A 17,669-nucleotide genomic window follows, 5' to 3' on the forward strand; every position below is an offset into this window, starting at 1 on the left:
GGTCCAGCAGAGAAGGCTCGCAGCCTTTGCACTGAGAGGACCGTAGCAGTGTTTTATCTTCAGAGAGGCACCACTGATCTGCAAGCTGCTCTGAGAAACATGATAAAAATGGGCTTAAATTTAAACCCATTTCTTCCTCAGAAAGATGCCCGTTCAGTCCCCGATGTGAACAGAACACAGAGATGAGACACTTTTAGATCTTTTGTGAAGGAGTTCCTTCTTACAGCACCAGAGAGATTTTTGTATGTTAAGCTGAAAGAATCACATCAGTAATTGATGAATCATGTAGGACGAAGCCTCGAGAGCCTAATATTCTTTCCTTGCCTTGGAGACATGGAGAAATCATTCCCATCTACATTTTTTCTTGTTTTTACTATACACAAATTGTGAAGGAAAACCGACGGACATCATGCTGGCACATTTATAATGGTAACCATATGGAATAGTACGTATGCTGTTTTTTTCCAATGGCGGAAACTCAAACATAAATGAAAAAGAAATAACGCACTTATATAAGCCACCATATGTCTGAGGGTGAAACTTCTGAGGCTTGAAATTTCCCTGCTCTCTCAGACCCACGTCAAGAGTTGTAAAGTAGGGGAGAATGGGGTTGGTTGTCACATTCATTCGATCTCGTTTCCTAGAGGGCACTGTTAAAAAGTGTTGGTACTGAAAGTTTCAGAACTTAAGTGAGATGTTACTTCCATGGTCATTTCTTGAATAAACCACTTGACACTGAGGTGAGAGGATGTTGAGTGTTTTTCATGTGAAAATGTCAATATCCAGCTCGTCAGCGTTTCTCTTATAGGCTTTTACACAATGAGTTTATAATAAAACAATCATTACCATAAAAAGTATGAAGAGAGAGTGATAGTTAGGTAGGTTTTTTTCTTAGCTACACTAAAACATGTGGTTGTTAGCTTTGCTGGTAGCAAAACATCCCAGTTGGGGATGTTTGTCGTCTTCTCTTTGTGGTTGGTTGTCACATGTTGGCATATATACATATATGGTGTAATATATCTAGTTCTTACAAGGACTAGACTCTCCAGATGTAAAGCTCAGAGCAGTCAGAGGTGAAAATGCAAAATATTGTCCTATAAGGACAAAAACAATGCACTTATAGGAATGATTTTAAATGAATTTTTAAGTTTGTCTACATTTTTGATTTTTCCCCATTAAAACAACACAGAGACAACCAACCCCATAGTGTGTGACTACCAACCCCATGAAGGGGACGGTTGTCACAAGTGTATAAGACATATTTGATGGTCCATATCTTTAGAACAGAATCAACTGAAGGAGAGTAAGACCACTCTATTCCTACCTGACACTTGATGCTTCCATTACAAGTTAAAAGGGAATCTATTCAGTGTACGATTTATGAGGAATTCAAAGGAAAGTAAAAAGTGTGACTACTAACCCCGTTCTCCCCTACCATGTGATTCCTGTCGCACCTGCTTTACTAATCAATAACACGTGTACACATCCACGCATGCAGACTTCCTCTGTGACATCACCGTCCAGGAGCTGCGACGGTATAGGAAGCATCGCGGAACCGTGGTAAAGGGGACGTGAAGGATGAGGGAGGGGCGGATTGTGGGGGCTTGAGGGTGGGGTGGGGTGGGGGGAAACAGGGATCATGTCGCGAAACCGAGGGGAGTGTGTGAGAGAGATAAAGAAGAGGATGAACATGATCAGAAGGGATAAAGCTCTGTAGAGTCCTTGGCGGTATTTCCCTCAGTCAGACAAGGGGAGCTCCCATGTGCCATGAGTCACATGCACATAACTCAAATGTGACACTTTTCTTTTTTCCTACACCTTGATTCTTTGGTCTTATGCAGCCATTCCCTGTAATAAGAGCAACAACACTGCAAAAGCAAGTCAACCCCATCAATAAGTCTACAATGCATAGAGTGTTACGCAGTGTGTTTTAAATATTGCAGGAGGCTTCAGAACATCCTTCTCTTTCTTCGGGTGTCTGTTTATCTTCAGGTCATCTGCTTGACCTATGTCTTTTGTGTTTAATTTGTTCGGAGTGAAGGCGTAACATCTACCCATTCTGTGTGTTTCTTCCAGTTGAGTTTGATGATTGTGCGGGTAACGAGGACGTGGCGTTTGACGTGTCGGACCCCAACTTTAACGTGGATGGGGATTTGAATCTGGTTCCTCAGCAAGATGTCCCCTACAGCGGGCCAATCGTGTTCATCCACGGGCTCAGTGCGCATGCAGATGACATGGCACAGGTGGACATCACCGGCCTACCGCTAAAGTCGCCACACGGTCTCAGGGTGAGTAGAGATTGTTGTGTGTAAGCGTGTGTGTGTATGTGGTTTTGTGTATGTGTGTGTTTTCATAGCACTTTCCATTCATTTACACTTGACACTTTTCCAAGTTGAAATGGTTAAACTTCATCAGAGAACCAAATGGGAGGAATCAGCCCCACTGGCTCTGTCTAAATGTAACAAAATGTGCCTCCTCGCACCTCTAAAACTCTAATCAACACATTATGTCTTATGTCTTGTTTGTTTTAATCAGTGCAAAAATGAAGTGTAAAAATGACACGTTGAGGTGTACAGGAGGATTATGTGCCGAACTAATTCTCAGTTAGGGGCAGTAACGTCCTGGAGCATCAGCTGGTTGTCCTGGAAACTCAGAGACTACATAAGTTGGGGAAGTTGCTGTGCCTAGCCAGGAAATTGTCATATACAGAACTCCTAATAACACCTCAATGTGGCAGTTTTACGGTTTGTTTTCTGAACGGATGTAAAAAATAAACTGTGAGCTTTATACATGTAGGTGCTGTTAATTAGATTTTTTTTCACCATCGTAAAAAAACAGGTTTGCTTTCTTCCCCCTTTTCTCCAGTCTTTGTGCAAAGCTCAGCTAACTGGCTGCTGGCTGTTGTTTCCTATTAACAGACTTGAGATTCATAGTATGAGCAAAGTGTGCCTTTGTCAAACTATTCCTTCAAATGAGGCGACAAGATGGAAAGTTTAATTTACTCATTTGCTCGGAGACATAAACACAGGCGCTGGGTGTCATTCACAAAACCTTAATTCATTAATGATCATAACTGCAAATTAAAAACATTAAAAAACGAATCCATCAAGTGTTCAGAAGCATCTGTTTTCACTTTTCACTCATTCATGCATATGTTGATGAATTTGAATCACTCATACATGTGAAGCATTTTCATGCAACCTTAATTATCATCAGTTAACATAATTGCACCACCTCAGAAATGCCATATTCGACAGTGGGGAAACACCCACATCCATAATCTTTGAAACCATATGGACTTGAAAAGGACAAATATCCAAGTATTCTACAAAACAAATATTGGCATTAAAGCCTAAAGATGATTGACTTGCGAGGCAGCTTGATTCCTGACATAACGACATCACAAGATTATGCAAAAATCCATCTTATCGGGTGTCAAATAAGGTGCTTGTGTACCAGCGGTGGTTCAAACCAATCAGCAATGTGATTTCAGCTGCCTTGCAAGGTAAGAAAGCCATACACAGGGATAGAAACATGGTTCGTCCAATCACCTGCCAAGCATTTTTTTGAAAGTGCCTGCGCTTTTCCAAACAGTCTCCATGAACGACTTCTCAGATGGTTCTGTGTAACAAACCATCTGGCATGTTGGGTCATAAAGATGACATATGGAGGGAAAAAACAAAGAATGTGAAGGATGTTACATCCGCCAAGACAACCATATAGCAGCTTAAGAGAAAAAAAGTTTGATTCACCAAAGGGGAACGTGTGAAAGCTGCTGAAGGAGGTCAGGGCACAGATGCTGGTGTTAGCTGCCAAATGTATGAGCATGTGTCAGTCTCTAGTACTGTTGCAGTGACAAAAACTGTTCCGGGCACTGAATCTGTTCATAGATTGATTGACTTAATGTTTGATGATAGACTATTGATTTAGATTATTGACACTTAGAAATGTTAAGCTCTCAAAAAGGGGTTAAATACTTGGCAGTGTCTAAGAGAAAGTGTTGAATCCAGCGATCCACTGCAGATTTCACATATGCTCTACATATGCTCTGAGTCAGTCTGGTGCAAATTTGTCTTGAATGTAAGAATACACCACTTAACCTTTGATGGATACCCAAATGTGCATTTTCCCCTCTACTCATGTTTTTTATTCATCATTTTATGTATGAAGTCACAAGGAAGAAAAGAGAAACAAGGCACTTTTGTACAAGGCAACATAAACAGCTGTGATGTTTTTGACCACTTGCACATGGTTTTGCACCAGAGTTTGAAGTATGAAGAATGACACCGGCCATTTCCAATTATGTGGGACTTTGGCCAGTGAGCCTGCACCCCTACCCTCAGCTTTGATTTGCTGCAAATGTGTCCTTTTGTTTGTGTAATCTACAGAAATGTGTTTCTGTAGCCAGCAAATTGACAGCCTTACAGAACTCTATACACATGAATAAACACCATACAGAACTGAATACACATGAATAAACACCATTGTCCCTTATTCATATACCCCATACACCTACATTCCCGCTCTGTTGAGTCCAAATAAGTTGATTAGGGAAAGTTTCCAGGGACTGTAGGTACAGTTTGTGTTCCCTTCCCCTCTCAGAGATCATCTGTCTTTGTGCTGCAGCTCTGTGTCCTGCTGGTACCATTTCTCCAACCCTGAGCTTAATGAATGTCTCCATCCCTTTTTGGCCTGATGTGGCTCTCATTTGATTGTGCCTTTCGCCATCGTTTATTTGGTTAGCTAGTCCATGGGTGTTACCTTGGCATGTCTTTGAGGATATAAATGAATTAGACTTTGGCAAGTTATGTGTGGGAAGTGAAGTTTCTTGTGACTAATGTGGCCGTATGGTCTGCCCTCTGCATGATTCTATGTGTGTGTGTTTGCTTTCCACTTTTATTTATGGATCACTTTCACAAGTTCCATTAGTTACTAAACTTTTCTCAACCATGTCTTTTAATTTATTTATTTTTGGTTTCCTTGAACTCTTGTTGTAGGATATCAGTCTGTATCAGGGGAGACTGATACATACCCCGATTAAGTATTGTATCTTTCCTGTGGACAAATGCTTTAATGTCTCTGTCTATCTTAAAGTAAAGTTACTCTAATTGCACAGCACAAACAGTGATAGAGCTCATGAATAAGGAAAAGGGTAGAAAGAGGAAGAAGAAAGGTTGTTGGAGGAGCTATGCAGAGATGGAGACATCTTAAAGATAATATGACCATAAGAGAGGAAGTGTCCTCTAGTGAGACGGGCTGGTTGAAAGGTCTCATTATTTCACTATCAATTAATCTGCTGAAAGTCTTCAAGCTCTGGGACTTATATCATCAGAAAATCTATTGTTCCTTTCTCTGTCCATATCCTGTAGTCCCTCCTTCACTCTCTCCACCCCATGCCTCTGCACCGTCTCAAGTGGCCCATCAAACACGTGTTCGGAGCGGCAGCAGCTTCTAAAGAATCTGTAACTAACTCATGGCATATTTAAAAGCTTGTTCCAATAAGCCGGGTTTTTGACTTGTGGAATGGCTCCACTGACAACACTGACTGGCGTGCTAAGCTTTAAATCTCCAATCTCAGACAGCACTTGTAACAGTCAAGCTACCTTGATACCTCTCCCCTGTTTTTCAATTATTATAGCGCGGAGTAGGTTTCTCCTGAAATTACATTTTCATAATGAAATCTCTTTGTTATTCCCCTGTCAAAGTTACATTTCTGATTTGCCCAAACCTCCCTTTGTTTCCTCTTTAACACGGAGCGGAAACATTCCATGGTGAATTTATTGGCATAACAAATGGTATTGTAGCATAAAATATTGGCTGGTGATAATTGATAAGTGCTGGGAGTGAAGGTGGAGAGAATCAGATTTTAATTCCTCGGTGTGAGCTGTTAGTTTTGCTGTAACACAGGCCCAGAGGGAGAGAAGCAGCTGATGAATGATTCCTATTATGAGCAAAACTCTGAATTCAAAGAGTAATTTATTCCTCTTTTTTTCTTGCAAGCGATCAATATGTGAATTAATGGAAGACTGCATTTCAATTTAACAAATGCACGCTCCAAGATATGGACTTTTTTCTGTATGTGCGTGTGTTATTATCCCGTTTTGTTTTGGTTGTGTTGTGCAGAACGACGGTTATGCAGAACATTTTCTTGCCTTCAGGGGGGCCTTAACAGGCACCATTCAAATGTAACAACTGATAAGAGGCCAAATAATCTGAGTCCAAAAGCCTATTTATTTTGCTTTTGTTATGTTTCATCCATTTTCGCGCACTGAATGAAATGTAATATTGCATCCTGAGCAAAATCCTCATCCTGCAACGGCAAATAGATTTTCTCTAACCAAGCTTTCAGTGTTCAGTAAGGCTTTCTGGGGATGACTAAGATGTGACATCTCACAACCAAAGTACAACAGCTCACATTATACAACACAATACAAATAATCTCTCACTCTCTCTCTATCTCTCTGTCACTCTCTCTCTCTCTCAATCCCACTCACGCCATCTCTCTTTAGCTCGCTCTGTAGGTGTCATTTGTTAATTCTGTTCACTGCCATTGTCTATTGTCTGACTTTTTGAGTTCCTCCTCATCCTCCATAATTTTTCCAAAACTGCTTAATATATCTGCTAACTTACATATGTTTTGTTGGCTTTTTATGCGTGGGAGTGAGTAAACCAGAAAGAAAAAGGCTTAACGTCATGTTAATTTTAAAAGAGCAGCAAAGCAAACCTTCACCTAGAAATTATTGATGCGCATAATTATAAAAGAGTCTTTGTCTTTGTTTCACATCAGGTGAAATACCGAAATAAGAGTAACACAACTATGAAGCGAGGTGGAGAGGTATTTGGCAAGGAACATCAAAGCAAAGACCGTTTCAGTACATTGATAGTAATGTTACAAGATCTTCTACCCACTGTTGATTATCTACATTTATCTGACTCAGAAAGTAGAAAAATATTGTTTTTTGTTAATTGATGATATTTTTTTTACGATACATTCCTATATACTTTTACTGTAAGTAATTTCATCTTGGAGTTCAGTCCAGCTTCACTCCCATCAATATATTAGGGCTTCACTGTTCATAAGCATGGCATATATAAAGGCTCATTTGCAAACAGCTATATAGCTATATATAACAGCTATATGTTGTTATTGTCACTGTATCGTCACTGTGTCTGTGTAATGCTGCTGCTACACTGTAATTTCCCAGCTTGGGGTCAATAAAGTCTATCTATCCATCTATCCATCCATCCATCTATCCATCTATCTATTGTTTCTGTCTTTACTTAGTTATATAAGTCTTTGAGAACACTTGAGACACAAGAAGCTGATTATATTTTATTGTATCTGATGTCTCTCACAGGAGTGAGACAAATAAGGTCTAAACACATTTCTAGGGTGTGTTTTCAAGGTTGATTTAAACACAGTTTCTGAAGAAAGGCTGCACAAAATAAATGTTCTCACTGAAAAACAAACAAAAAAACACGATTACTGATGATTGATTTTCAGCTTGGATTTTGAAAGCACAAAGAGTGTCTTGCCTCAGGTGGTCACACTCTTATGTTAGTCTTAAAGTGCAGGGATGTGAGTAGGTGGTCACCTCAAAGCAGACTGAGTTAAGTAACAACTGAATAGAAGAGAAAGCCTCCCTCCTGGCTGCTGTGTAACAGCTGCAGATGACAGAAAAGTTTGATTGTGATGGAAGTCAAGAGGAACATGGATCATCACATGACTTTTTCAAGTTGGCAGAAGATAAAGACATTTTAGACATGGGATTCAAGACAAAGCAACAGTTTCTCTATAATCATAACAGCTTATGCATTACTGCTATTGGGTGCAAAATGAATAGTTAATGAATAGTACCTAAATAATAATGAACAGTAAATATTTTTAAATACAGATTAAATTCTGTGCTACAGTGGGGATAAACGCAAAGCATGATGGTCAAGGTCATACCCAGTCAAGTTAAGGGGGCACAAGCTTCCTCACATATTTCAAATTGGATAGCTTTAGAAATGATTCAATTCAATTTTTATAGTAAGTGTTTTTAATTAGCTTTAATAATGTAGTATATGAACAAAACTCTTTGTTTAAGCTTTTTGTTTCAGTTCAGATGGAAAGGGACCCCATTTGAAAGGAACAGAGGAGCAGAGCTGCAGCAGAGGAGCTGTAGCTGTGGAAGTCATGTTTTTGTTAACCACAGTGTGAGGTATGACCATAGACTGTATATAAGAAATGGACGTAACATCCGTGACGTCACCCATTGGTTTGTGGACTGCTGCTCGGAAGCCAACCGTTTCGGATCTGGGCAGCGCCATCTTGAAAATTTCCAGTGCATGCCGGGAAAAATAAAAACACGTATTCTACTTATATAGGCATCAGGAGGGGCATGAGGCGCCGTCCTGAACCTGAAGCAATCAACCTGTCAATCACGACGTAGCCACGCCCTAATGCATACCCTGCTTTATCATTAAATATAAAATCAGGGAGGCCAAAATTTCACAAATGAACATCATACTGCATTGAAGAAGTCTTTGAATTAGCGATTGGGACCATAAACACATTTTGAAAACGTTTACTGAGGTTAGAAATCAAGTGAGAAGTTGGTGAATTCTCCATTGACTTGTATAGAGACGGAAGTCCTTTTAACACCAAAACGGTCGCCCCCTGGTGGCCTTTTGATAGAATGCAGTTTTAAGTTACTTCCACGTTGGCATCATTTCAGAGGACCGGAACTCCCCGCCTGGGTATGACCATGGATGACCAAGTAAGAATAAATGTGTTCTGAGTTTGACATACCACAAAAAGTGTGTTGTTAACCACCCTGCCTAATTTGAATGATTAAAAACATCGCCAAATATATGAAATTAGGCTTCAAAGTTGTGTAAAAGTCAGCTTCTTCCTCTGCTCCAAGACGCTGTGGGCGTGCCGGCCGAGTTCGTTGAAACCCTGCCCCCTACCAAGTGTCACCTGTCAATCAAAGTCACCACCTCTACCAGAAACATGGACGCTACGTCTGAGACTTTCAGCGGCTAGCTCGGCGGCTAACTCCGCTAACTGGCTAACTGTAGACTGCAGTAGTAGTAGTAGTGTGCACTGAATGTATTTATACCACTACAGCAGCAGGGGCGGGTTTATGCCAACTAAGCAGTGATTTTCAGACCCGCCAACTAAATCCTGAACACAGAAATGTTGAAACACAGTTTGTAAAGCCTAGCTCCAAATTTCAAATCTAAATGGTTGAAATGCTTTTTACACATTTTTTAGAAATACATTTATGACCTCTTTAATGTGTTTAGAAGAAAATGTCTGAATACACTTTACACAGTCTTTAAAGGGACTTTGACATCATTTGTTTTAGCTATAACCCACAAGTAATTTACATTAGCTTGTATTGTTAACGTGTTACCTCTCACTTTTATTAGCAGCTAAATTATGGGGTTTTTTTTGTGTTTTTTATCCAAACAAATTTGCAACACTGAACAGAAGAGGGACATAGAGGGATTTTTTTATATAAACCTAGGAACCAAACCGTATAATTACTGATGTCAACTTGGTGTGACTATGCATTATAAATCTGGAGATCCAGACACAATTTTTACCCCTAATTCACATAATCTGTCATTTTTCTACTGTGATGAAATAAACATGTTATATTATTAGTATGATGACATTGCATACAGTAATGTGCTCTAACACATGAACCATATAACATGAAAGCAAGCTATAGGATTTAACATTTAATATATGCACTGTCTGTGCAATTAGGTTAAATGCACGTCTAAAAGGGGCAATTTTAATCGGCTTCATTTTATAACAAGCTCTGTCTGAAGCAGTTATGTCTGGATTGTAGTCAGTGAACAGTGTACAGCATTATCTGGAGGTCAGATTGTACGCACACATATCATCAGTTTGGCACAGTATTAATTAATTCAGCTAATTAAATATTTAAACTAAACATCAGTCATCAGTGCCATACTTTATTCTGCTTGAATAAGTCGAAAAGTGTGTATGCTTGGTTGATTATACTTTGACAAAGTGTGAAACATTGTGCCGTCACACCCACATTGAGTGACATCTTATCATGCGAGTGTATACACTTTGTTTTGCATATATACATACTGCTGACACTTACACGAGTGAGCTTCGCTGTTTTTTTAGTAGAATTGAAGGATTGCTTGACCTGGCTCCGTATCCAAGACGTTATTCTACGCTGAATAGCTGTACATCCCTGTCACCACTGGCCGATGCTGGCCTTGATATTATCCATTTCTCACCAGGTTTCCAACACATTGTCAGAAATGAGTAATGACACTTCTCAATATAGCATTGAGAGTGAAAATGGCAGAATGGACAAGGACGTGACTTTGCTGCCACAGTAACTCAGTAGCTCAGATGACAATGTCAAAGACTCCATCTCTCTCTCTCACACACACACACACACACACACACACACACACACACACACACACACACACACACACACACACACACACACACACACACACACACACACACACACACACACACACACACACACACACACACACCATACACAGGTACTGTAGTACAGTATGCATGCATGTACACACTTAAAACATATACAACATGGGTATTTACAGTATGCTCTCCTCTTTGTTAAATCTTAATGATAAAACATACTCAAATCTTTTTAGCAGGATTTAACCACCTTTAACTCAGTACGCTGAAATACCCTAATGATCAGAGAGAGAGAGAGAGAAGCAAATGTATTAAGGATGGACCAGGGTTGATGATGCGGCAGTAATTTATGAACAGGACACATTAAAGATTCATGGCTTCCTTCTCTTACGGTGTCACCAAGCTGTAAGAACACTATTCATCACACGTGCAGACTGCAAAAAGAGAAGAAAAGCTACGGTTAAGTGAGAGAAAAAAGAAAGAGGGGGGAGCCGCAAAGTGGCAGGCAAAAAAAGATGAGAGAGAAGAAAGTAGGGCTGTAAGTTATCTCTCCCAGAATACCCTGTGGTGAGCCATCCTCGACGGCAGTCTGTATCCAGCTGAACATGCACTCGCCATTCTGATCCACCTGCAGAACATTGATACGTTTCAAAGCGCCATTTGCTCCCTCTCCGTATTCGCTGTATCTCAGCTCAGTTGAAGTCGTGGATTTGACAGCGTGATCTATCTTAGCCCTAACCCCTGTCTCCAGCCCTTACATCCGGCCACTAAAAATACCACATGGTGCCTGTTTGCCTCTCAGCTCTTCTTACCCTCCTTTACACATATCACACAGCTGAGACCTGTGCATGATGGGATTGATGCGCTCATCCCTCGGACTTCACACTCAGGCCGGATTTTTATGGGCAGTGCTTAAAAGTCCCATCAGCTCGCTTGTGAACCGGTCACATACATATACACACACCACTGACTATGCTCTTTAGACACAAAATAGGTCATATAATCTCTCACAGTTTTGCACAGTGTTCTGTTTAACTGCTTCGGGTCCGGTTGGAGATTTCTGTCATTGGCATTTGGAAGGTCATCCCCCAGTGGGTTCGATAAGAGTGGCCATTTCAGAGACCACTCGGTGTGTCTTTTGGTTTGTTCTGGTCTGGTTGTGTTTATGATTACTGTTTCATTGTGTTCTCTCTGACCTTTGTTGGTGGGAAGAGTGGAGGGGTGAGGCGGCCGCAGCATCGCCCTCTCTGTCTGAGTGTCTCCACTGCGCTGTAAACAAATGCCTCGCTTTCTCCCTCTTACCTGTTCTCTTTCCGTCATTCTGACAGGGGTGAAAGTAGTGCCAGAGTCCCTGTCAGCCAAGAACAGCAGTGTGAACAGTAAACACACAAACAGTCCCCCTGCACACACACACACACACACACACAGCCACATTAATGCGCTGTACACATTGTCCATAAAGTGTTGCACAGTAGGCTATAAAAGATGAAGGACAAAAGAGACTATTTGCATCGCAAATGAAACCACGAAAACCGCAGGTCTGTATTTTCCCTTTCATTTAAACTGTGTTGTCATTTTAAACCAGGGCTCAGTGATTGGGCTTGTTGCTGTGTTGTGTCATTCTGTCATTGTTCTGTCAGTTTGCTCAACAGTTTTAGCAGCTACTGCCCGTATGATGACAATGAACTGTGGTGAGCTGCAGCACATAGGGCAGATTATAGTGTTAAACACATTAATACCCTATATCAATTAATGCATGATCTTAACCCTTACATGCTGTTCAAGATCAAATTTGACCCAATTTACATTACGTTTAGCTGGACTTCTCCCTAAATGTGACCCACAGTGTACACAAATTGATATAAAATGCATATTTTTAAAATGTTTGTGTAGCTGATTTTATATATCCAAATCAATCACCATTCAAACATGTTATATTCATCATCTATAAAATGTTCTTCTGAACCATAAAATAGTGATCGTGAATGTCTGGCTGCTCTGAGGAAACCTCTTGGTATCAATGAGGATTTTTTTTTTGGAGTGCAAACAACAGAATAAAGGCAACAAAAGACTTCTCTCTGATGACGATATGATGATCCAGTAAACCCTCTTGCTGTTAACTGTGTTCCAAATCAGAAGTAAAGTGTTTCACTTCACCTAAAAAAGTGACATCCAGGCTAATGGAAGCCTGCAGAGAAAAGTCCCTGCAGCTTTTGGACTGAAAAGGAGTGTTTCATCGACCTGTTCTGGTATTGTCCCTGGATTACCTTCTTTTGGAGGCAGGTGGTAGATCAGCTCTCTATGCGGGTTATTGCTTTCCCTCTGACCCAACTTACGATTAATTTGGGAGATCAGGATGCTTCACTGAGCAGCGCTGCACTGCTGGGGAACCTTTTTTGTATGTCCCGATACTATGTCTTGAGAGACATTAACAGAGACAAGCTGAGGACAACATCTAAATGCATTTAATTTAAAGTTATGTGAAACGAATTAAATGAGAATAAATGAGCTTAAATAGTGTGCAGCACTCAAGGATTATCACACTGTATAGACATGGATACTCGCATACAGTGCAATGTAATGTCTATTATTTTAGTATTGGAATTGCATAATGTCTAATGATGCATACATCATGTATGGTTTTTGTAGGGGTAAGGTAGAGCGTTTTTGTGTGTGTGTGTGTGTCATTTGTTGTCACTACTAGGCTTGTGTCCAGGTGTGCGGACAGACTGTCTGACTGTCCTCCCCTGTAGGTAATCACCTCAGTGTTAGCAGCTTCCTCCACAGTGTCAGTGACAGACATTATTTGTGTTTCAACATGCAAACAGAAGGGCCATAACTGTATCAGCGAGCACAGGAATGAAGAGGAGTGAGGGAAATCTTTCCCTATATTATACAGTAACAACCATGTCTTTGTTTACAACAGCAGGAGGGTGGAAGATGAAATTAGATTAGGCTGTTGTGTTCTCAAGAGCAAAAAAACAACAACAACAAAAACATTCCAGATTGGCTCCGTCTGCATGAACATTGCAATTGCTTCGCCAAAAAGCCGTCATCTCTCATTTCTTCATTTTTACTGTCTCTCTTTGTAGTCTTTGTTGTTCTTGCTTTAATACTTAGGTTTTTTTCTTCTGTTCTCTTCCGTGTCCCTATTTACCATACTGGCTCAATAAAGCATTAAAGAATATGAATTAAATTGCAACGAAAGCAGCAGAGCTAGCTATTTCATGTTTGCCCAGAGAATCTCCTTTGCTCTCCAAACATTTAAAGCATATAGTGCTCGTCTCCAGATGCAGCCTGTATTGTATTTTACATACTGTACTCAAGAAGAGGAATTGGGAATCCCTAAAGCCTTTCATTTCATATCTATTTGACTGCTTGCTTTATATGTGTGTTTCTGTACTGTCAGTAATGGTTGGGAGGTAATTGCTTACCAGATGCAAACAAGACATTTTGGATAAGGTAGGATTGATGTGGGAGTTATGAGAGATGTCACATGTCTGAAGAAAAGTTTGCAGCAAGACACAAAATGTTAAAAATGTTTTTGAGTTTGAAAATGTTAACAACATTGGCTCTCTTTTTTATTTTTTTTATAGGATATCTTGGGTCTTGGCCAGATGCTGCCATACAGAACTAAGAGATCCCTGCTGGTCCCTCCTGTGACTGTTACAGAGAACCAGAGAGCCACCTTCCCCAAGGTCATTGGCCAGGTAAGAAACACATGGTTACATCATTTTCTTCCCAACTGCATCTGAGTTCTACTATACAGCTTCATACTGGAATATACAAAAAAACAATTGCATTCTAAATCCTAAGTCCAGGACCATAGTTCATCATGGTCTGTGACAGTTTGGTCATTTTTGCTCATTTTTACCTTATTTAGCCTTAAAACAAGAAGGGTAGGGCGTGGTTCCTGATATGTTACACAACTCCATACACAATTTATTGGAACAGATTAAATATATTATATAGGAATATGGAAAGAGAGGAGAAATGGTGGTTCTGAGATTTCAGTTCACATAAAATCATAGACAGTGCATCAAGTGGGTCCCTAAAGTCGTTGTCAACCCTGTTATAGAGCCAGATGCTTTAAGAGGTTTTTGGTCTGTACTGAATTGTTTTGTTTTTTTTTCATTGATCTAGCGTTAATAAAGTGTTAGCGATAATAAAGTTTATTTGTATTGACTGTTCAAAATATAAACTGTATAATATGCCGCAGATATTGGAAGAAATGTTCTTTCTTATTCCTGTTTTATGATATCAATACTCTGGTGGATTCCTAATCAGTTTACATGAATGCATTTTGGCTGGGTCGGTTTTCAGTTAAGCTAATATGTCTTTGACACCAAGTTGTTATTATGGTAATACAAAAAAACTCAGTGAGGACAATCAACATCCCAGCTTAAACTTAAAGGTATACTGTGCTGAATTTTACTAAAAAAAACAATGTATAGACTTATACAAAATTAGCTGCAGGTCTGTGTGTCTGCCATGGGCACTCTGGTCAAGCCAGGGAGGAAGGACTAACTTTGAATTCTGTACAAACAGGAATTAGCCAATCCTCCATAGTATACCTTAAATATACCAAAATGCCAGACCAACATAGAAAAACACAGAGAAAATGTAAACCATGAAAGCTATACACATCTTGCAGCTGCCCAGTGGAGGTTCTTGCCCATTTAAACCACAAGGTGGTTCAGAAGACATGTCAGACACATATTATAAATAAATAAAGTACAAAGTAGGATAAAATGTCATTTTTCCAACAAAGCGAACAACTTGTTCTATTATGACAACAGGTTTGTTCACAACAAAAAGAGACAATGCACATCCAACATTGTAGATACATGATTTACATTTGCTTCCTATGTATTTTCATAGTACACATATATACATCGACATATGTCTAGTACTATACAAAGCTTTTACTCAGGTGAATACTAAAAAGATAGAACACTAAACTTTCACAGGTCGAAATGGTCACATCAAAAAGTATTAATACATGTATCAAATACATGACTTGGATGCTTTATACATTTCTATATGCATGACCTACATAGCCTACAGTGTTATTGTTATTACTTTAAACTCATTACTCATTATACAGCTGACAGGTAACCCCACCATCTGCACAGGTTCAATCACATATCACAACATCAACAGGTGACTGAACAACCAGTTAAATTAATTAAGTTAAGTTGTTCAGTTTCTATTTGTTGTGAGGACAGAATATGATTGTGTGATTATATATTTCAGTTAGGACAGGAGGTTCCAGGCTTGTTGCTCAAAGGGGGGCCGGCCTACAACAACTTCACCAAGTTTGGACAGTGCAAAACACCTGTACAACACACAAACCATACAGTATGCTGAGTGCTGACAGTACTATGGCAGGGTTAAATTCAAACATGAACTTAATTATTTTAAATTAAAGATGTATAGTAGTTAGTGTAAATTATGTTAGAGCTATAGGAGGCACTTGTGACAGTTAGTTAAATGTGCAACTTTGTGTTTGAGGATGTTGTGAAGTAGCATGGGATTATGGGAGTTGTTGTCTTCATTGTTAAACCATAACCATTGCTATACAAATGGTGCTCTGCAGTTAGCTTCTCCTGGTTAGGATTCTTTCAGTGTTTAACGTTCAGGAGGTTTTTATCTGCAGAAGTCTCCTCTCCAAAACAAACCGACCCAGTGATTAAAACTGGTATAAAAAAAACACTGAATAAAGCAGTTTGATGTTAAAAATCTGTCTTTCTTCCATGCTGTTTAGTGGACAGATGATTTCCAGAGGGGCTGCAAGCTGAGCTGCTGCAAACGTTTGCTCAGCTTGTTTCTCTGATAACTAAAGATCCAGACGTTCAGGAGGTTTTTACCAGGAGCCGAATTATCCACAGAGTCTCCTCTTCTCTAAAACAAACAGACCCGGTGATTAAAGCTGGTAAAAACATTGAATAAAGCAGTTTCATGTTAAAAATCAGTGACTCTCTGATGCTGTTCAGCAGACACAGGATGTCCACAGGGGCTACAAGCTGAGCTGCTGCTAATGTTTGCTCAACTTGTTTCTCTAATAACTTAAGATCTAAATATCCACTGAATAAAATCCTTCACCCAATTAAAATATGGAGTTAAAAATGACCAAGTCTACTAAGTGTATCTGGATAAAAAGTCTATTCATGTTAGCTTCTGGCAGAGAACCACAACGCTGATACATACACACAAAGAGACATGATGCTGCTGACTGCTGACCAAATGAAACGGACTGTTACCTTGATGACAATAACAGATTTCTCAGGGTTTGAACATTGTTGGAAACATTTGTGATAATGTAAGTATACAACACAACAAAATATGTAACATAGGTCTAGTTGTTTTAGAGATTTTAATGCAGAAAAAATACACGTCATACCTTTGATTTAATATTAGATAGGACATGTATTTGAAATAGTAAGTTCATATTTAAAAAGTGAAGATTTGCTCATCATCACCTACACAGACTGGGTTTCTGTCAAACTTCATTAACATGAAGCTATTTGGTGGGTTGAAGCTATGACACAGTAAAAAAGTCTTAAGCAGACTCCTGCTGCCTTGCTCCTGGTGGAACTGCTGCAGCTGCTTAGCATACTGTTTCCTCTGACTGCTATATGAAAAGGTTGTTCTACAGAGCTATTTGTGTGTAATATCATCTGACTAAAATACAGCGTGAGGAAAGGTTTGAGAATATGAGATATGATCTTGGTTCCATTAATGACAGGTCTGATGGAAGCATAGCAGTAACTTGCTTTCATAGTTGATTGATGATGATGATGATGATGATCGTAAGTGTATGTATTTGTTGTTGTTTTCCGTGAATGATTACCTTTTCTTTAAGGTTGCCATTTTGTTAAGCTGCAGCTCACACTTTGATAAATACTATTTTAAAGAAAGATTTAAGATATTCTAAAAAGATAGCAGGTACTGTTATTAGTGTGTTTGTAATTAGTGGCATTTAATCTAATGTTTTTCTTGCTAGACAGTGAAACCGTTGATTTATTATAAGCTTTAATTATTTTTTTAAGTTAAAAAAAGAGGGACAGTATTCAATTTATGCCTCAAAGAATTCACATGATGATAGATTGAAAAACTGTTAAGATCTATGTATTGGAGTCTTTTGTTTGCTGCCTGGATGTTTAAGCACTATATTACTGAACTCAGTTAAACATAGTGGAAGTCTCCATACAAAGACAAGAGGTGTGTTTCA

At 39.4% G+C, this 17,669-nt stretch overlaps 1 protein-coding gene across 1 annotated transcript in view; it reads left to right on the forward strand.

Moving 5' to 3' along the window:
* Positions 1 to 17,669, forward strand: part of cdh13 (cadherin 13, H-cadherin (heart)) — a 270,635-nt gene that overhangs the window by 38,565 nt on the left and 214,401 nt on the right. The window contains exons 4-5 of the mRNA XM_062421569.1: positions 2,077 to 2,288; positions 14,032 to 14,145. Coding sequence (XP_062277553.1) covers positions 2,077 to 2,288; positions 14,032 to 14,145 — 326 coding nt within the window. The remainder of the gene's footprint in view (positions 1 to 2,076; positions 2,289 to 14,031; positions 14,146 to 17,669) is intronic.

The sequence above is a fragment of the Scomber scombrus genome, chromosome 6 (assembly GCF_963691925.1).
Source record: "Scomber scombrus chromosome 6, fScoSco1.1, whole genome shotgun sequence".
Taxonomy (NCBI): domain Eukaryota; kingdom Metazoa; phylum Chordata; class Actinopteri; order Scombriformes; family Scombridae; genus Scomber; species Scomber scombrus.